Consider the following 22,415-nt stretch of genomic DNA (forward strand, 5'->3'; position numbering starts at 1 on the left):
TATAGACTTTCTCCAATTTGGGCTATTATTTAGCTCATCTTTTCACAGAAATCCCAAGACTGCTGACAGATCAAGAGGTTTAGCAGTTCAGGTCCTTTTGGCAGTCAGCAAATGCAGCAAATATCGGAGGTGTCTCATGTTGAATGCGAGAACAGATGTTGCTCCTGCAGGGCGCAGCATAGAAACTTTCACCAACAGGCTTTCGGTAACATTGAGATTTTCTTCGATACCCGGCTTTAAATGTGACTTGATATTTGAATAAACTTCATATATATTAATCATTCCCTGTAGGGCATCATTCTTGCCCAAGTTGCCACCTGAAGGAGGGGTCATTTCCAAAGCTCATCTGTTAGTCCAGTGAACGGAGGCTTCTGAACTTTTTGCTTGAGGGTTTGGAAGTTATATTATTTCGATCTCTCTCTTTGTAAGACAGATTCTTGGGAAAACCCTTTGGGAATGGTGCCTGTTTCCCATTTAGATTTGAAGACTATGCTCTTAGGGAAGAATGCTTCTGCCCAGAAAGAAAGGACTTAACATATGCATGTCACTGATTCTATTTTCTTTGCCGGGGTGTCCAACCTGCATCCCACGGGCTGCATGTGGCTCAGCACAAAACAAATTTTCTTAAAACATTATGAGATTTGTGTGTGTGTGATTATATGTTGCAATGTATATAATGTGCGGCCCAAGACAACTCTTCTTCTTCCAGTGTGGCCCAGAGACATCAAAATGTTGGACACCCCTGTTAGAGTATGGATTCATTTATTGAGGCCAAATCTGCAAAGTGCGGTATCGGTGTTACATTTGTGAGGGCCGAACTCCAGTTCCCTGCGGAAAACTGAGTTACAGGGCTGGACAGAATTGACAGCGTAGGCTTTGGCCCCTGCTGAAGGCTTGCATTATGGGTGGATTTTTATATGCAGGTCTCTCAAATGTAATCTTCTGGCGTGGGTGGGCCCCCATCTTTGTGGTAGGCAAAAAGGGATGCTTCAGAAATATCCTGGGAAGGTACGCTACCAAACTTGTCTCTGCACAGCATAAAATTAATTTCTGGTCTGGGAGGCTAAATTCAATCCACTCACACTATATAATGCCAGAGTCACGTGATTCTGGTATTGATGTCCTTATACACATAAAGAACATGATATTAGGGGTACTAGTAGTGAACCCCTTTCTCCAAATATAGCCCAGCCTGTGAGTGATATTTCTCCTCTGGACTAGCACTCTCCAGTTCCTGGGCTTCCTCTTTTGAATAATAATAATAAACATTTTTTGATGTACCTTCAAAAGGTAATAATGTAGATTATCTCTTAATGCTTATATCAAATTGTTGTTTCTGGGGATGAACTGTTATTACACATTACAACATGGGTGAATCTCAAAAATAATGATGCTGAGTGAAAGAAGCCGGGCACACACACACACACACACACACACACAAATACTGTGTAATTTCATTATAGAAAATTCTAGAATAAGCAAATCGGGTTTCTTTTCTGGGATGGAGGTGGGCGGGAAGGGGTTGACTGAGGAGGAGCCTGAGGGAGATCATAGAAATGGTCTGTGTTGTAATGTTCATCCCTCCACATTGACTGAATGGTGCACTTAAGGTCTGAGCACTTCCCTCTGTAAATTATGCTGAAATATTAAAAAGTATGATTTCTATTAGTATATATAGGTAAGCAGGCAGAGTTTTAGGAAGATTAAGCCCATCATTACACAGCTGAAGGAGAGAGCTGTGCTTCCACTCAGGTGATCCTAACTCTTAAGCCCATGTTTTTCTGCTGTAACACAATTTCTGAGAATGATAAAAATAGCATTTATACCACTCCACTGTGGAGTCAGTGCATGCATTCCAGAAAAAAAAAAAAACGCTGTTGTCCATTGTTTTTCTTACTGGAAACAGAGATGGGTTTCTGAAAGCACAGGATTGGGTCCTGGGTGGAGCCTTTACTCTTTAACAGGGCTGGGGGTGGGGGCACCATCAAAGCTCTGCAGCATGTAAATGGTTAATGGCTCGAGGGGCCACCAGAGAGTGGTTTCAGATTCCCACTCTGCAACTTAGTATGCATGTGATGTTGGGTACGTCAACCTGTCTGAGCTTCAGCGTCTTCACATATAAAGTGGGTCTTTGGGGGGCATACATGTCGTCACTGGTAGACCATTCATAAGTGTCTGTGAATTATCAATGAAGTCTCCCATTATTATTCACGGTTTTGGTTAAAGGAGAAAGAAATGCCCCGGGGGTATTAACAGGTTTACTGTCTCATGATATGTCTCTGTCTGTCCCATGCCTGCCCAAGTAGCTAGAGAATTAATTTATTATCATGTTAGAGAAATGCATATAAAGCCAAAATTCAGTTCCAGTACAGCTTTCCCTGACCTCCTTATTCTGGCAAGAGGCACTGTGCAACAATTTAGAATGTTATGTATGTCATTCACTCTGTGACAAATGTCATGAATTTCTAAGTTCCCGGAGAAAGTTCATTTCCAGTGTAATTCACTTACAAATCTATGATTCCATGAACTCTGGGTATGATTCCCTGAATTATGTCTCAGTGTTCATAAATGATTGTAGAACTAGAAGAAATTATTTCTTAGAAGGAGTTATTTCTTGGAAGTAATTAGGATATTGTTTAATGTGGGTGGACTTACTTAAAGCAGAATATCCATTTGAATAGAGTTTGAGCATCAACTAAAGATAAAAAAGGAAGAGAAAGTTCTATTATTATTATTATTATTATTATTTTGGATACATGACAAAGAGAATAAACTGCTTAGATGGCAAAAGTTTGTTTTTTGGGTGCTGTTTCTGTTATTGTAGCATTTTATACTGTAAATCTTTGATTCGTATGTATCAGAGCCCTCTTGAGCCTGCTCGGGTGGTAACCTATGCATGACTGGTAGACTTACCCTAAAAGATAATATCTGATTCTTTCAGTCCATGAGCATGGAATATCTTTCCATTTCTTTGTGTCTTTTTCAATCTCTTTTAATAATGCTTTGTAGTTTTCAGTATATAGGTCCTTCACACCCTTTGTTAAGTTTATTCCTAGGTAAATACATATTTTATTCTTTTTGTTGCAGTTGCAAAAGAAATTGATTTTTTCCATTTCTTCTTCAGAAATTTCATTGTGAGTATACAGGACTGCAGTGGAGTTTTGTACTTTGATTTTGTGTCCCACAACTTTACTGTATTTGTTTATTGTTTCTCATAAATGTTTTGTTTTGGTGGAGTCCTTAGGATTTTCTATGTAAAGAATCATGTCATCGCCAAAAAGTGACAATTTTACTTCTTCATTCCCAGTAGGGGTGCCTTTTATTTCCTTTTCTTGCCTGATTGCTCTGGGTGGCACTTCCAGAACTATGTTGAATAAGAGTGGTGAGAGTGGGCATTCTTGTCTTGTTCCTGATCTTAGAGGAAAAGCTTTCAGTTTTTCACCATTGAGTATGATGTTAGTTGAGGGTTTGTGATATATGGTCTTTATTATGTGAGCTGCTTTCCTTTTATATCCATTTTATTGAGAGTTTGAGTCATAAATGGATGTTGTGTCTTAGCAAATGCTTTTTCTGCATCTATTGTCATGCTCATTTGACTTTTATCCTTTATTGTGTTAATGTGCTGTACCACACTGATTGATTTGTGTATGTGAAACCATCCTTGTGCCCCCGGAATGAATAGTTAAAATGCCCATATTACCCAAAGCAATATACAGATTTAATGCAATCCCCATCAAAATTCCACTGATATTTTTTAAAGAAATAGAACACAAAAGGATCAGATTTGTATGGAACCATAAAAGACCTCTAATAACCAAAGCAATCTTGAGGGGGGAAAAAAATGAATTCAGAGGAATCACACTTCCTGACTTCAAATTACACTACAAAGTGACAATAATTAAAACAGCTTGGTATTAACAGAAAAACAGACATGCAGTTCAACAGAATAGAATTGAGAGCCCAGAAATAAATCCACATGTATATGGACAAATAATTTTCAACAGGGAAGACAAAGACATACGAGGGTGCTGGGAAAATTGGAAAGCCACATGCAAAAGAATGCGACTAGACCACTGTTTGTCCCCATTTCCAAAAATTAATTCAAAAGCCATGAAAGACCTAAACATAAGACTTGAAACAATAAATTACATAGAAGAAAACATAGGTACTAAACTTATGGGCCTTGGTCTTAGAGGAGATTTTATGAATTTGACCCTGAAGGTAAGGGAAGTAAAGGCAAAATAAGTGAATGGGAGAGTAAATTTCTTGTCTATTATCAAAGTAAAAAGCTTCTGCACAAGAGAAGAAACCACTAACAAAACAAAAAGGCAACCAACCGAATGGGAGGAGATATTTGCAAACAACAGCTCTGACAAGGGGCTAATATCCAAAATATATCAAGAACTCATACAACTCAAACCAAACAAACCAACAATCAAATTAAAAAATGGGTAGAGGACCTAAACAGACACCTCTTCCAAAAAGACATACAAGTGGCCAACAGATGTATGAAAAGATACTCAATCTCACTAACTATTAGGGAAATACAAATCAAAACTACAATGAGATACCACCTCATACAGGTTAAAATGGCTATTTTTAACAAGAGAAGTAATACCAAGGGTTGGAGAGGTTGTGGAAAAAAGAAACCCCTGTTCATTGCTGGTGGAAATGTAAATTGGTGCAGCCACTACGGGAAACAGTATGCAAGCACCTCAAATAATTAAGGATAGAGTCACCATATAACACAGCAACCCACTTTCTGGGTATCTACTGAAAATGTGAAGACATTTATTCACAAGGGTGTATGCACCCCCTATGTTCATTGCAGCATTATTCACAGTGGCCAAGACATGGAAACGCCCAAAGTGTCCTTCACTAGATGACTGGGCACAGAAGATGTGGTCCCTATACAGTGGAGCACATTTCTCAGCCATAAGAAAGGGCAAAACACTGCCACTGCCATTTGTGACAACATGGATGGATCTTGAGAATATCATGCTAAGCAAAATAAGTCAGACAAAATAGTTAAGAACCATATGACTTCACTTATATATGGGATATTAAACTGAAAGCAACCGATGAACAAACAAGAAAACAAATAAAAAGCCATAGACACCAGATAGCAGTATTGTGGTTGCCAAAAAGAAGGGCATTTAGGAGATAGCAAAGGGTAGGGAGGGTCAAATATATGGTGAAGGTAGAAGGTTTGACTCTGGGTGGTTAGCACACAATGCACTATACAGATGTATCATAGAACTGTACACTTGCAACTGATACAGTTTTATTAACCAATGTCACCCCTAATGAATTTAATTTTTAAAAGGTAATACATTTTAGATCAGCATTATCTGTTGAACAACAAAAAAACAGCAGTGAAAATTTGGACTCTAATAGAGAGTAAAGCACTTACATTTTTCCATGGAGAAATACTTTGAATTCTTTGGTTCAAGACACCTGACTACATCTGCAGCTACTGTTTCCACGGTACGTTTGCACAGAAGGAAGCCTGGACATCCAGGGTGATGGACAATGAGAGAGTTAAATCTATAATTCGCAGCCAGGATTTCCCATTTTACAATACTAATCTCATGGGGTTGCAGTGTGTGTTCAACCAGATAATATATGTATAGAGTCTAGTATAAAAAAAAAGTGTGCCAAAAATGATAGCTCCTTCTGTCCTTTCCGACCAAGACAAACAGGCACAGAAGGACAGAGGGAGCTGGAAACTGTGTAACACCCTAGAACCATTGTATGGGTTCCAACCTTGGTGACATTTTCTTAATGTTCCAAGTTATCCATGTTCCCACCATGGCCCTGCCTTCTTTGCAGACAGACCAGGGCCGAGCTAAGGGCAAAAGGGTAAAGATCAAAGCTCAAAAGGGAAGCAGCTGTTGAACACGAACAGATAGATGACTTAACCTTCCTTCTGTTCTGAAACACTCTCTGTGTTCCCTGATCTAATCTGGGAGCAGCAAAGGCCAGGAGGCAGGCTGTGGGTGTTGTGAAGGGAAAGCGCAAACTAAACAGGAAGTGTATTGGGTTATTCAAGAACCAATACAGTTAAACTTTTCCAGGCCAACCTGGCTTATGATCCTCATTCCTCCTCCACAGAACATTTCCTGACCTCCTAAGCCTCACTATCTGCAACTGTTAATAGGCGTTAATAATAACGTGTAACTCAGATACAGCAGGAACTCGAATATTGTCCTTTCGTTCAATATTGTTTCATTATCATGTTAATTAGACAAGCAAAATTGATTCCCAGCGTGGGCCCCAGTCAGTGTGGAGTTGTCATGTTCTCCCCCATGTCTACATGTGTTTTCTCCCAGGACTTTGGTTTCCTGCCATGTCCCAGCGATGGGCAGGTGAGGTGAACTGGCGTGTCTACCTTGTCCCCATCTGAGTGAAGCTGAGTGCCCCCTGGGATGGGAGGGCATGTGCAGGATGGACCCGGCCGTGTGCCCTGAGCTGCCCGGATAGACTCAGGCCACCCATGACCCTGAACTGGAATAAGTGGGTTGGAAAATCATTATCTTACTTGTTTTTATTCTTCTTTCTTAAATATATGTATAGCTCGCATTAGTTTCAGTATTTAATATTATAAGTGGTTTGGGTCTTTATTTAGAAGTTTGGTGATGGTTTTGTGAGCAGAAACAGGCTGTAGGAACAGAACTCTTGTTTATATCAATTAGGCTAAGATCAAACTGGTTTTATTGTACGTCATTTTGACTAAAGTCCAAGTTTCCAAGAACCTGTCAGCAAAGTCAAGTGAGGACTTAACTGTATTTGCAGTAAACGGTCAATTGGATAATATTTAGCACATATTGAGAACTATTCTAAAAGGCTTTTTTTTTTTGCCTAGGTACCAATATGAATCTCAAGACAATCACCAGAAAATTTTCAGGCATATCTGCCTGCACTTACAGAAGAATCTGAACCAGAGATCTTTTTGACTTGTGCAAAGCACAAGCTATCGATTGTGATAAACTCTGTAGAATGTGGTAGAATGGGGACCCAGGTATTATTGTTGGATACTAAACCAGAACTTTAACAAGCCTGGGACAAGCAGCCTGAAAAATATTTCCAACCCACTTCACGATTCATGATGTTACGTATAGACAAGAGCGGTGTGGTCTACTGCCTCTAGGTACGAAACCCAACGATTTTCTGTCAGCTGAAAGAGTACTTGAACTGTATCAGAGTAAATATCACTTCTAAATATTGCATGATTTTAAGAAATCATGTTTAAAAATTTTTATATACTTTAAATGTTTGTCACCCTAAGGTAGAGTCCACCCAACCCTTTCAGGCAAGGTCCCACAGCTTCCTCAGACCGAGACCGCACCGTCTTCTCTCTGTGTGGCTGGATTTGCTTGGCTAATGTTTTGTTTAGAATTTTTGGACTTATATTTGTTAATGAAATGGGTTGGCAACTTTCCTTTCTGAAATCTTTATTTTCTGGTTTTGTTATTAATGTTACATTGGCTTCAAAGACTAAATTGGGGAGGCTTTTTTGTCTATTTTCTGAAATAGTTTGATTAAGATTTAAATGATCTATTCTTTGAAAATTTGGTAGAATTCACTATTATGCTTTGGTTTGGTCTTTTCTTCATGAGAAGAATGTTAATCAGTGTTTCCATTTCTTTACAAGTTATAGGACTAGCCACACTTCCCATTTCTATTTAGGTCAGTTGTAGTTGTTTTTTTTTCTTCTAGGAATTTGTACATTTTATCTAAGTCTTCAAATTTATTATCATAAATCTGTCAAAGTATTATTTTATTATCTTTTAAATCTCTTTTGTGTCTGTTATTTCTTCTTCTACTTAGAATACTGATTTTCTGTTACCTTTTTATTTCATCAAACGCTCCAGAGGTGGTCTATTTTTTAGGCAACCTATCTTACCTTTAGATAGTTTCCTTATGACAGATGTGGAATATTTTGACAATTCAAATTGTATTATAATCATTACAGAGTATATTTATTAATTTAATCCCCCCAGTATCTGTAGATTTTCCCAACATCAATAGCAACTCATTACTCACTAGCCTCAATAACCTAGTCTGCGCTTTCATGTCCCTCGAACCACCTGTATTGTTACAACTGTGGTTATTAGAGTTATTAGATTTGATACTAGATTTGGAACATGAGAGATCAAATTCCAGGTCTGCTTTTTACCTGAGGTAAGATAGTTAACCTCTCTGAACCTCAATTTGCCACCTTTTTTATTATTACCTTTTCTTATGGGTCTGTTTATTATAAAATGTGTTTATCTGCATGCTGATGCTTGCCCCCCCCTTACCTGTTTAAAAAGCAAAATAGACCACAAAAACATGCCCCTCTATCAACTATTCAGAGTCAGCTGAAGCTTCTGGAAGTTTAGAGGAAAACATGTGAGGTGTTATTCTCCCGGTCTGATAGTCAGATCCAGAAGCTTGCTGAGGCTTCCCCTCTGTCATCCTGAGCTATTTCTCGCAGTTCTTGGCACTCTCCCCGGAGAGTTGCAAATGAGACCAAGATAAGTTTGGCCTTCGGGAGAAAGTCCAGTACATCTGGTGAGTCCAATAGCCATTAGCTCTGTTGAGCAAGATGTGGTTGGGTGTGTATGTGTGTGCTTGGAGGGAGTAGAATTTGATGGGGAAAGTTGTTAGGCTGTTACCCTGGGCCATGGAAGTCACCAGGAAATCAATGCACAGACTCTTACCGGACTTCAAGTTCATGCATAGGGCAGATGAGATGACAAAGCGTGAAAGGAGGTTATGTACATGGAAGTGTTTTCAACCGTAAAGCACTTTCAAAATAGCAGGTTTTTATAACATGGTTGAGTGTGATGGTCCCTGATGTTTCAAAGCCCCACTCCCCATCTCCCTCCCCTCAGCCACCTCTATGATTGCTTTGGGTCTGCAGCGCCTACAGGCTAGCGTGGGGAAAAACGAATCTCAGACCTGGGCTGATCCGCCCGGGGTAATGATATTTTGTTTACTTCATGTGGTTTCCTTTGGAAAAGCTTTATGACTCTGGGCTTCTGCCACTGAAAAGTAACTGCAAATTTACTGCGCCCCAAGTCTGATTTGCAGGATGTTATTACCAAGCTACACCTGGAATAATATTATAGAGGTACCTGTAAGGAGGAAGTGAGAGCAACACTTCCTGCCTTTTGACGTAAAATCTTACATACATTCTTACGTCTAGGAGAAAGGACATGAGTATTCAGACATCCTTTCTGCCCGCTACTCACTTCCTGTCTTTAGAAGTTAGGTTGTAGCTGGTAAAATAGTTACTGTGTTTTCCCAAGGAAGAGAAATTACAGTTATTTGTGCTGAGGAGGAGCCTGTTGGCAAATTGCTGAGGGACGAAGTCAGTAAACATCATTAATCCATGTCCTCCCGGCACTCTCCATAATCAGTGATACCGGTTAGACTGTTTTTATTATTTGTATGTGTGTGTGTGTGTATTCGATTACATTCTATGGCAATTCCCAGGTTGCTGGTCGGTATGCTGCTTCTCCCCAACAGATCAGAAAACCCTCAGAAGCAGGAAATTGAATGTCCAACTGATTATTCACCCTGCAATGTCTAGCCCCCCAAAGTAGACAGAGCCAGGGCTTAATTTGTGTGCAGTGAGTGAATAAATGTAGTGATACTGTCAAGCACTTATGATGCTGATAGAGTTAGAAAAGAGATTGCTGTCCTTGCAATACATTTTTCTTGTTTAGATTTCATAGCAACAATGGCAGCGACAACAAACAGTAATAGTGAAATCTGGGTTCCAGCTATTTGCCAGGAACTGTTCCAAGGGGCTTTATATTATTTTTTTAAATGATTTAATCCTCCTAACAATCCTACAAGATAGGTCTTGTTATTATCAGCTGAGGAAACTGAGTTACAGAGAGTCCACACCCCACTCAAAGAAACCCAGTTTGTGAGTGCAAGACTTGTTGATTATATTTTAAATTATTTTATTTTTCAATTATAGTTGACATATATTATTATATTAGTTTCCAGCGTACCCACTTTTGCCCCCCCATGTGTTACCTTTTTAGTTTGGGCCAGTGTAAAACTTCAGATCTTAATTTTGTCATCTCCGGCATTGGTTGTCTCTCCCAGCCCCTATCTCTGTAAAAGCAACACCTTCCATGCCTGTCAGACATTAGGTTCATCAGTCACCACCTTCAGGCTCTGAGAGGATGCGGGCCAGGAGCCCAATAACATCTGACCTTTTAACTGGGATTGTCTGTTTCTTTGTGGAAAGCCTAGTGTTTAAATTTCATCAGTTTATAAGCTGCTCGGGGTGCTTTGTGTATTTCTTCAGAGTAGAGCCACGATCGGTGAATACAAATTATGGGGGTAAAATTTGAGTTTAATATAAGAAAAGAGATATAAGAAGGACATTTCAGACAAAAAGATCTTTTTAAAAGCATGGTGTTTAAAATGTCTGTGGTTGGACGTGAGCATTTGGCCGTGTGTAGAGGCAGCAGCCAGGACCTAAGGCAAAGCCACTAGGACTGGAGGCCTTGGAGCTGACTGACAGTTCGAATCCCAGCTCTGCCTATGGCCACTAAGTGACCTTGGGCAAGTCATTTCAGCTCTCCATGCCACCCTCCCCTTGCTTGTCAGGGAGGCATGATAATATTCCTAGTTTACAGAATTGCTTTTAAATGAGCTCTTATAGTTCAGTCATTTAGAGTAGGGCCCACTATGTCATAAGTAGTCAATATTTGCTACTTATTATCATTGTTCTAAGGCTGGAGCTGACAAATGGCAGCCTGCAGGTCTGACCAGGCCCTTGACTGATAAAGTGTTACTAGGATGCGGCCACACTGCCTGTGGCCTCTTTCATGCTACAGTAACAGAATGGAGTGCTGGTGACAGGGACCCTGAGGCCTACAAAGCCCCCCCAGATTTTCCATCTGGCCCTTTCCAGATAAAGCTTGTCAACCCCCATTGTACAGGAGAGAGGACGTGAACTGCTGACCTCTCATCTGTTACTTCTCTGTCTTTAAACCTCTGGCCTCTGCTCTTTCAGTCAAAGACTCCTCTTCTTAAAGAACAAGCATGCAAAGAATGATATCCTGGAGATCCTATTAACTTCGTTATTCACTTGCTCAACAAGTCCATGTTTTATAGGCAGACATTTGTGTTAATTGGTGGATAGAGATGTGAATATCAATTGTTTTTCTAACACTAATGAGTGCTCCTCATGTGCTAGACTCCGTGCTAAGCCCCGTGCATGTGTTAGCTCATTAAATTCTCATAGCAACTCTCTGAGGTAGGCACTACTACCTACCCCATTTTACTGATGGGGAAATGGAGACATGGAGAGGTTAAGGGAACTTAACCTCACAGTTAACTAACTGCCACAGTCAGCAAAGTCAACATTTGATGCATTCAAGACTCTACCGTTTTAACTTCTGTTAAGCAGTCCCTCAACTTTGGGAACCTTACGATTCCACCAGAGACAGCTATGTGCAAACAGATAACCACGTGTGATGTGTACGTGTTGAAATGTGTGTAAGATGATCAGCACAGCACCTTGTGTGGCATAAGCTGGCATCACAACATTTCTGTCCTGAGGCTGTTGCTAGCATTGGAGGTGGCCACAAAGCATGGGTGGAGCCGAAGGGAGGCATGCCTGGAAGGCTTCAAGAAGGAGGTCTTACCTGAGTTGAGACTCACAGGATGTAGAGAGGAGTTTTCCAGAAAGATTTCCATGCAGAGGAGACCGTATGTGCAAAGAACAGAGACAGGAAAGAACGTGGCGTGTTCAGAGAATTGAACACTGTTTCTCTATGGCTGGGAGGTGAGCTATGGTGACTAAGAGGGAGTCCGCTGAGAGGAAGACAGGAGAGGGGTAGGGGCCAGACTGTGAATGGGGACTGGGACAGACCCAGGTCCTCTAGTGTGTGTCTCTTTCGGGACAGTGCCCTATAGGTGTCTGTTTAATATGCCCTCCCCCATGGGCACATGTACCCTGGACTGGCAGCACTGGGGCCAGGCGCCCGGGCTCTGCTGTTCACGGGGATACCCTGCCCAGAGTAGGAATTCACTAAACATTTGTTAAATTAAGGTAACTAAACCAACCAGGGCACCTGTGGGTGGGTGTGACTGTAGTTAGACACTTTCCTTGAGCCCAGCTGGTGTCTCTGGGGGCAAGGGTCCTACTTAGTTGGAGAATTGAGGGCGGTGCCAGTGAATGACAGCACTGACTGAAATAAGGTAATTTTGAGGGAGCTATTTTCTTGGAGACCAAAGATTACTCCGCAATTCATACCCAGTTTGTTGTACTCCTGACTCCACATACTAAAACTCAGCACCCTTGCCCACAATGTCCTTGTGACCTCGTGAGAACCCTTTGGTCCCTGTCCCTCAAATGTCTTTTAAAATCCTACCATGAAGGACCCACCTGGTGGCATGGAAGAGGACTAAGTAGTGGTAAGTGAACAAAAACGATGATTCTTACAGGCAACTCTGCCAAACCAAAGGACAAGTAACTCGAGCACATCGATCTTATCAATGAGCAGGCTTATGTTCATATTTGTCAGGTGTCCGTAGGGTTTGGGGAAAAGTCAGAAGACACACCCTGCCTAAGGCCTAAGAATACACTTTGACAAGGCTATTTGTTGGCGATGACACAGCCGGTAAGATGAGAAAAGAAATACTCCTTTTTTAAAAAACCTTGTCAGAAGAGGCGGCTTCCCAAAGAATCATAGACTGTTTGAAGGGCAGGGACCTTGGTTCCCTCCCTTGACAGGTGAGGAAAATGAGCTCTGGGTAGTGAAGCAACTTGCCCAGGGCTGGAGAGCTCGTTAGTGGCAGGCTGGGACTGTGATCCGTGTCCCCAGCTCCCGGAGCCAATTCTCTTTCCACCTCCCCTCTCAGCTTCCTGAAGGATTAGCGATAGCTTCTGTGAAGCCAATATTACCACTTTCATCATTTCTTGGTCTTTTTGGAAATATTGATGATCTCCCTCTGTGTCTTTCCTTTAAGATGACCTAGAAAATGCCATTAAGGGAGTGTCTAAGATTGCATTTTGTCAGCAAATCCCACTGTCCCCAACTTGAACGTTTTACTGAAGGTCCAAATATGCAGGTTTCTTGCCTCCAGCTTTTCCCTAAATCACAGTAGGAAATATATACATTTTGTGTTCACATCCCGTCCAGTAATGAAATATTTCTTTTCCTTCCTGTAACCTGGAAATTGTGGTTTTTGTTGTTTTCTGTTGTTATTTTTAGGAAGAAACCTTGCGTGTATCAGAGGGACTCCATGGCTCCTCAGAAACCAGGCTGGCAGGAGAGTTGATTGGATTTGCCCCAAGCATTTCCTCATTAGTAGCCTGTGTGTGCTTTTCCTTTCAAATGTCACCTGGCTGCCCCAACAAAGATTTCATTGTTGTACCTTGGGGTCTTTGCAAAGGGGGTCTTTACTGAATGCTTTTTTGAAAACTCCACAACTGCCTGTCCTTCAGATGAAAACCTGGCAAAATGACTTGGTGGGCTATTGGTCTGAAGACCACTTCTGACTGCTCTCCTCCCCTTTCTTTTACACTGAAGATTGGAATTTTAATTGCTCACCCACAGTTTTTAATTCGTGATGCCCAGAAAGGAGATGGGTTATTCATTAGTTCTGATTATGAGATGCCTTGAACCTGGGCCTGGCTGCTTCTTGATTGGTTTCGGCCACTCTTTGCCCGAAGTGACTGCCTGTGTGCACACGGAGGTGTAATTACACAGACACTCGCTGTTCCGTTCTGCCAGGGTTAGCCCTCTATTATGAATACATATCACAGTGTCTTAAAAGGAATTTATCGAAATGCCATCATTTAATAGTTCAGGCTTACAAAATTATGCTCTCTTATGTTACAGGCAATAGCCTTTTAATTGGATGTTTTCTCACAGTACATAAAAACCTTGGCTTAAATACACACACACATCCAATTAATTTTTTGAAGCTTGAGAAAGAGTGTTACCTCACGGTTAAAAGTAGGTCTGTGGAACCAGGTTGCCTGGTTTGACTCATGTGTCTGCTACTTTCCAGCTCCGTAACTTGGGTGTATGATGTAGCCCCTTTGTTACTGCAGTGTCTTTGGTAAAATGCAGATGGTTGTAACGTCTGTATCACAGGGTGGTTCCAAGGTTCAAGCGAGTTAACAAAGTTCATGGAACCTAGTCATCGTGCCTTTGACTGATCGCTCCAATGCACTTACATGTATGTATGTGTTACAAAATCCAGTGTGTTAAGCTGATGGAATTAGGGATGTTTCCCTATGGCAAAAGCTGAGAGTTGTCCCCTAATATCTATGCTCTTCTTTTTTTTTTTTTCTCAGTAATAATTTCCCTTCCTCACCAGATTTAAAACAGTTTGGCACAGTGTTGTCCAGAGTTTAGAGTAAATTCCTTTTCCATCTAGAAGTAGCCATGTGACTACTTTCTGGCCAGTGGATTGGAAGCAGATATAATGGATCAACTTCTGAAAAGTGGCCTTAAAAGAAGAAGGACGGTGTATCCTTCCCATCTTCCTTCTTTCTACTGGTGGGAATTTGGTCATGATGGCTGGAACTCAAGCAGCCCTATTGGGTCATGAGAAGGCAGGCTAGGGTTGCAAAGCAGGAAGGGGGCAGAAATCCGAGGCCCTGACAGCTTCGGAGAGCAGAGCTACCCTAGCAGCCTTTTTCTTTTACTGTTTTCTTTTGGTAAAAGAAAAAACCCTCTATGTTATTTAATACACTATAATTTGGGGCACGTGTGGCAGTCAAATCTAGTTTTAGGTAGCACCTTACCCTCCCTGAATTCGACCACACACTCAGTATTTGGATATTCTATTTGGTTATTTTATCAATCTGTTAGGTCACTTTTAAAAAATAGTCTCTAGAAGAGTTCCCCAAGCTTTCATTTGTTCCTTGACACATAGTAAATATACTTGTCGCTTTGTCATCTGTGTGGGACTGCTACTGCTGTCAGCATTTTCATGAGTTTTTGTTCACAGGAGATTGTTTCCTCGCTTGCAACACTTTCTTAGATTTTATGCTGCTCATTGCCCTTGAAAATGGTTCATAGGGGTTCTTTGAAGCCTAGGATGAAAATGCCTTTCTCTACAAAGTGTTTGCACTTGATTCTGCCAGGCCTGTAGAGGCTTGTCCATCTTGGGACCTTCTTAAACCAAGTTCAAGATTTAATGCAAGACCTCACATCATCTACACACTTGCCTTCCTCCTTTTCTAGGTTTGAACTTCCTTTAATCTGAGACCATGTCTTATCATGTCTCATGGACAGCACAGTCCTCAGCACATGAAAATTGATGAATTTTGGCTGCAGGAATAAATCTTTAAATTATCATTCTGTCTGTCTGATTATCAATTATCTGTATTTTGGGTTGGTCAATTAAAAGGATTACTCTCTATTAGATACCATTTCCCATTTCCAATGGGGTGTCCTTTCTTGCTGCGTCTTCTCTAGCAAAAAAGAATCTTCAAACAATTTCAGCTGATATTTGTATTTCCTATATATCAATAAGTATAATTCTACAATATACAAAGCTAAACAGTGTTCTAGCTTCTACTAAACCATTTTTAGAGATGAAAGATTTCATATCTTCAAAAGAGATCTATTTATTTCAGCTTTGGACAGCTTAAATCTGTCCCCCTAAGTTTTCTACACTTGTTCTTAGGTATGTCTGTGGCTCTCTTTAAATATATCGCACAGAAATAAATAATATTCCCAAAATACAGTGGCCATGAATAACCTCTCTTCTTCTATAACTGCATCCTATGCTAATAAGTTTTCTGCGACCACTGAGCTGTTTTCTCCTAATTGCAGTGATGTCAGTTAAGACCCTGAAATCATATTTTCAAATACGTGTTGGTGCTAAATGACATCTCCTCTGTCTTGAATTAATATGGCTATTTTTGATATCTAAGATTGATTCTCCCAGTATAGATCCATATTGCATGCCTGTGGGTATGTTTGGTCTGCTTATTAAATTGCTGTGAACCTAATCTGTCACTAGTGCTCCTAGATCCATTTTTCCCACGAGTTCTTCCAAGGTACTTTATTCCTGTATAAAACTTAGCTTTATTCTGCTTTGTGCCATAGTTTATATACTTGGCTTACATCACTGTGGCCTAGGTGCGGTTCCCTAGAAGCAGTGCCTGTGTCTGGGGGCAGAGAGGCTTCTGGAAGGCCATGAAGAGTTCTGCAGAGCAGGGGGCAGATATGAGTTGTTCTCACCCCACACACAGTGGTTTGGATACAGGTGCCTCACAGGTAAAAGGGATCTGAAGGGACATCGACAGCAGCAATGACAGTCATCCCAGATTCTGTAACTCCTGAGTACACGTGCTACGTGTTTTCTGTTTCTGCAGTCTTAAAACCCTGGCTCTGTGTCTTGCCCAGCGAAGGCACCAGTTTGTGGAACCGACTCACCTAAGATCTAGAGGAAGTACCCTCTAGCTTGCACCCATTCCAATCCACTGCCATTTGTCATAACAGGTACCTGTAAGGGACTTAGCCAGGTCCTCCCCAAGCAGCAGAGAACTAGACCATGAGCGCACAGGAAGTTTATATCATGTGCTCCAACAATCTAGTTGCCCTGTCAACGCAGAAGGTGTCTAAGGACCACTTGCTTAAATTTGGAATAGGCGAGTAACTTCCTGAGACCAAGAGAAGGTCGAACAGCAGAATTTCAGCCTGTTTAACTCTTAAATTATTTTTTATTCTTTACATGTTATAAAGTAATATATGCATTTGACTAAATATGAAAATGGTATAGAAGTGTAGTAAAGGAATGGGAACAGTCTATTTCTCCAGCATCCTGACTTTTGTTGCTACTCCTCAGAGCTCACTACCTAACCTTTCGCTGTTTCCATCCAGAAGTTGTTGTAGATACAAAAGCATTTATAGTTATGACTCTATACACAAAAAGATTACAGTGTATGTTCTGTGCTTTACTTTTAAAATCTAATAATAGATCTTACAGATCTTTCTACATCAACACATCTATATTTTATGTTTTAAATGACTATATAACTGTCTTCCAATTTATTTAATCTGTCTTTTTAGTGAGCATTTAAGTTGTCCCTAGTTTTCAGCTCTTAATATAATATTTTTGCTATTGCAGACTTTTGCCATTAAAAGTGCATGTTCTCCTGTGCATTTCTTTGCATCTATGTTCTTAGCACTATTAAATTGAAAAGCCCATTGCTCTTTCTCCACAGAAAAATGATGACATGGGTAGTGAATGTGGTGACCAGAGTCGCTTTGTCTTTGAACGTCTTTTACAGGGGAAGGCATGTAAAGACAAATTACATCTCCTTCAGCCTGTTAGCTTCTTGTTCTCTGCCCATGTGGTTTTCAGCCTCTTTCCCAGAATGCACCTTACAGTCAGAAAAGATAAAAGTTGTCCTAGTTGAAAAAAGCTGAATGTAATTCTCAAGTTCAGGTCGTCATAATAGCAATTTCTAAAAACTGGGTTGGTATATGATTTAAATAACAAGGCAACTATTATGAGAGGAACAGAATGTTTGAATCTTGTTCAGTATTAAGAGCTTGTCTAATCCAAGTTTCAAAAATGCAATCAGATTTTCCAGGAATTCAGCCCCGATGTACTGAAAGGAGCTTCTTGTCTCTTTCCGTTTTTGCTTGCAGTGAAGTACATGCGCGAAGCCACCCCCTACGTGAAGAAAGGCTCCCCGGTGTCCGAGATTGGGTGGGAAACGCCGCCGCCTGAATCCCCTCGGTTAGGGGGCGGCTCCTCGGAGGCTCTGTCGTCAACGTCATCGCAGTCCTTCTCCTTCCACAGAGATCGGAAGAGCATCCCCCTCAAGATGTGCTACGTCACCCGCAGCTTGGCCCTGGCTGACCCTGAGAACAGGTAAAGAGGACCGAAGCTCTCGGAGGCTCAGCAGCTCTTCGGCCTCTGAGATTTCAAGGGGGCTCTTGCCCGAGAGGTGCACGTGTTCTGGAAACCGCAGTGGTTTCCATAGAACACCCTCAAAGGGCAACGGCTGAGGCCCGTGTGTGTTCGAGCCAGGCTCCTCCCTCTCATGGTCCATCCTTCTTCCTCCTTTCTTCTATCCTCATGAAGAACCTGCATGTACACTGAGTTCTGGCTCGGGAAAAGAAACGGAGACCTGGAGTCGGAATCCTAAGTGTCTTCTCTGGGTCTCTGCCATGGTCAGCTTATGTGACTTTGGGCAAGTTTCTCAAACCGCTAGATCTCCCCTTTGTCACCTGTAAAATGGGAATAATCAAGACATACACCTCGATTGTGAAGACTAGAGGAGGAAATGTATGTGAGGAGCTTAGCACAGGAAACCCTTCCATGAATGGAAGCTATAATATCATTCATTATCAGTGGTAGGCAGCAATAAGCAAATCAGCCTCCCTGGGCCTCAACTATGTATTTAGAGAATCAGATGGAGGATAAAGCTGTTTTTTACTATAAACCTCTGTTCGAGCTCTTGAGAGAAAGAAGTGGCTCCGGCCCAAACCTGGGGTGCTTTTCCCAAAGTCTGTACGTGACTTCTCAGGCCACAGGACAGACAGATCACCCAAGCCAAGGAAATTATAAGGAGTCCAGCCAAGACAAGCAAATATTTACCTCGTGGGGACAGAAAACATACATCTGGGAGGAAAATAAGAGACAACGTAGAGAAGAGAGGGGGGAAGTGAGCCAGCAAGTGGGGAATCCTGGTGACCTTTGCATCCACATTCAAATGCTAAAAATAGGAACTGCCGCTGGCCCTTATTTCTAATGTGTACGGGACCGTGGCCTCCCACCCCAGTCGGAACTGTCTGACTAGGTGCAGAGTCCATGGGGAAAAAGCCAGAGGGAATGGGGGCAGGGCGAAAGATGCTTCCTTGGCTCACTGCTCAATGCTTTTTTTTGTTTCCTCCCTAATAAGCTCGGTCTAAGGAAGCTGCTAGCCTTTCTGACTCCAGCCAGCTGCAGGATCCACCCTGCTGTCCCGCTGGCCCCCACTATGTCAGTTACATCTACACAGAGATCAGAGGTCTGCAGTTGTAAGAGAGAGCCAGCGGGTATCAGCAAAAGATGCGTCAGAGAGGGCAGGCTGGAAGGAGGCAGAATCCTTAGATAATCCACTCCCATCTGTTCTCTGGTTTGTATCCCCTCAATTTCTGCCGCTTTCCTGGGCATACCGTTGATGTCCTGGTTACTCAGAGTTTCCTCTTCCCTGGGCTCTTAGCAACCTATCAGACCTGTCCTTTCTCCCAAGAGTCTGAGGTCTAAGGTTTCAGATCTGATGAATTTATAATTTACCGCGTGTCTGTCTTGTACTTCAGATCTGAGACTGAAAAGTGTCAGCCTACAGGTGTACTCAGCCCACACATGTTTTTCTTATGGTCTATCCAGTGTTTTAAGGAAATCCAATCTAGTGGTCACATTGAATAGTTGGGAATTTTACATTAAGAAGCCAGGTTTCTGCTTTTCTAGGAAAATCGGAAAATCTGCTGATATTCGGCCCACGTTGCTGCAGGTAGGGCTCTGATCTACTGGCGTCTGGTAAAGGCTTCTCCTTTGACAAGGAAATGAACTCTCTTCTTCACTACCTGCCTGGTCTTGCACATTTCCTGCCCAGTCCTTGAATTTGTAACCCTGCTTCATCCTCTTAACAGCCCTCTGAGTTTCGGTCACTGTCCCCATTTTATAGATTAAAAAACTGAGACTCGGTGCTTCTATAAGTTTCCAAACATCGTGTCGCTAATCGATAGTATAGCTGGGCTTCAGACTCATGCCTCTGTTCACCATTACCAGAAAAATGCGGAGACTAGGAAACTTGGTATACTGTAGAAGTGATTAATGCATTGGGGAGAAAGCGCAAGTAAATGATTTCTAGGATTCCTTCCAGCTCTGGACTGACATCTTATAACATTTCTCCCAAGGTATTTAATTATATTTGAAAGCATATTGTGGGAGCCATCGTGTCTTAGTTCAAATACTGAGAGTTTTTCGGTCAGGCCAGTTGAGGAAACGTGGTTTTAAACTTTGAGATCAGGGCTCCCCAGGTTCACCAGTGATGAGTTTCATAGGTTCCCAGGTGGTGAGGGACAGCCTGTCCTGCTGGAGCATGACAGCCATCAGGGCAGGCCTGGAGTGACAGTCCCGCTGAGCCAGAGGGTCCGAGGGGGACTTCAGTCCAGGCTGACCCAACACTTCTAATAATAAAACTAACTTTTTCCAATGTAGACATCTATCAAATCACCAACATACACTGTTTAAATATCTTACAGTTTTATCAATTATACCAAATGAAGTGGAAAAAAAATATTAGGGACTTAGGTGAGTCTTGCCCTCAGCTGAAGGGGAGAAGAAAGGAAAAAACAAAGGAGCTCCAGTTATGCGCTGGGCAGAGTGCAGTGGACCCAGTCAGAACTGCGCACTCCGTGCCAAATACAAGACACATGGAAGCATCCAAGGCAAATGCCAGGTAGCAACAACAACAGAGAGCATCGATTTTGATCTTGGTGTGTGACAGCGTGAAATGCAGATGGAAAAGCACAAACCCAGACAGAGAAGGACTGACCTACACTAAAGGCCAGCGTTCCCAAGGATGCACACCACATGCCCCGGCGGGGACCTTTAGAAGAACCCACAGGTGATGCAAGAGGACACAGAAACACACTGACATTAGGTAACCTAACGCAACACTCTCAGGCCATGGGCAGGGCGAGTGGCAGAAGGAAAAGAAAGATATAAAAGATCCAAACAACATACTTGCTAGGGGAGATCTGGATACATCACAAACGTTGTACCCTGATAATGAAGAATACGCTTCGTTCCAACTCACAAAATTAGCCATAGATTAGCTTGCAAAACATGCAGTAAGTTCCATAAGACAGAAATAATACAAACAACATCCTCTGACGATAGTGGGGAAAAAACCAGAAAATCCATTAAAAAAACAAAGCACAGAAAGCTTTTCTTCATGGTTTCATAAAGGCTCTCTATGAAGTAACTCTTGGGTCAAAGGGGGAACTAGAAACTGAAATTGTAGCATTTCTTAAAAAATTAATAATCATGACAATAATGCACATCTGAAATATAAAAGAGAAAGGGGGGCGAAGGCGTGTGCGGACTCTGCAGTCAGCGGCATCCACGATGGAATCTCAGTTCCATCCCTTAAGCGTGAATTTAAACAAGTATCTTGTATATGCAAATAACCACCCAGGGAGCCGGGAGTCTAATCTCTGTTTTATAGACCATGAAACTTAGTCAGAAATGAAAGTAGAAGCAAACTGTAGACCTGGGATTCAAACCCGGGCCGGACTGACGCCAAGCCCAATGTCTCAATCATGACACCCTGTTGCTTCTGCCTTGGGCACCTGGCAGAGCAGCTCACCTGAACTGTAAGCCCCACGGCCAGGACCTCATGGTCTCCTGGCTGCTAAAGCCTGAGAACCCATGCCGAATGCCACACCAGCATGGGGCTAATCCCCGCGGGTGGGGACACACAGAGACTTACAGTTTGCATTAAAATCTCTCATGTTCGGTTTCTCAAATAGACACAGGCGTTGAACAGCAGGCAGGATCGCTGCGCGTTCTGTGCAAAAGGTCACCCAGCAGGTACTGAGTCCACAAGGACATGTCACTACTAAGAGCTGTCAACGATACAACATTCTTTAAAATACTGCCTCTAAAACATCTCGTTGTTCATATTCAGCTCTTTGTCTCCACAGCCACCGCCCTAGTCCAGGCCACATTCTGTGTCCTCCAGGCCGTTTGGACATCCTTCCTGCCAGGTGCTTGGTTTCTAGTTTGCTCTTTCTGCAGCCCCTATCATCTGCCCCACGCCCAGCCAGCCAAGGGAGTGTGAATCCTCCGAACTTAGCCATTGGGTCAAAACGGCACCCTGTCACCTGTGGAAACTCCTCAGCTTGGCATGAAACCCCGTAAGGTTTCGGATCTCCCCCAAGTCTCCAGCAGCCCGCACACAATTTGTGCACGTCCTTCTCTTGCCTCCCTGACAACTTCCTTGTCACCCTTGAAGCCTCAGCACCGGTGAAACACGGTCCCACTACACCGTGTGGGTAGGTCCGTCCAGGATAGGACCCTTGATGACATGCGATTTTCTTTCAAGTACCCAGTTCTTAAAGCCATAAGACCCATGAGTTCTGAGGAATCCCATGTTTTCATCTGAATACCCCAGCTTCTAGAACATTTTGTGATTCAAAGCAGGCATCCCAATGTATGTTAACAAATAATAAACGGCATACTGATCTTTCCATTTTTGGTATTTTTGCCTTTTCATGTACTTCTATTTACTTTTTTTTAAAAGATTTTACTTATTTATTTTTAGAGAGAAGGGAAGGGAGAGAAACATTAATGTGTGGTTGCCTGTTGTGAGCCCCCTACTGGGGACATGGCCCACAACCCAGGCATGTGCCCTGCCTGGGAATCGA

The 22,415-nt window shown here is 42.2% G+C and overlaps 1 protein-coding gene across 2 annotated transcripts in view; it reads left to right on the forward strand.

Annotated features, from left to right (window-relative positions):
* Positions 1 to 22,415, forward strand: part of SNTB1 (syntrophin beta 1) — a 196,628-nt gene that overhangs the window by 76,777 nt on the left and 97,436 nt on the right. For both annotated transcript variants that reach the window (XM_071222214.1, XM_053929931.2), the window contains one exon: positions 17,640 to 17,865. In XM_071222214.1, coding sequence (XP_071078315.1) covers positions 17,640 to 17,865 — 226 coding nt within the window. The remainder of the gene's footprint in view (positions 1 to 17,639; positions 17,866 to 22,415) is intronic.

Source organism: Desmodus rotundus, chromosome 8, assembly GCF_022682495.2.
Source record: "Desmodus rotundus isolate HL8 chromosome 8, HLdesRot8A.1, whole genome shotgun sequence".
NCBI classification, from domain to species: Eukaryota; Metazoa; Chordata; class Mammalia; order Chiroptera; family Phyllostomidae; genus Desmodus; species Desmodus rotundus.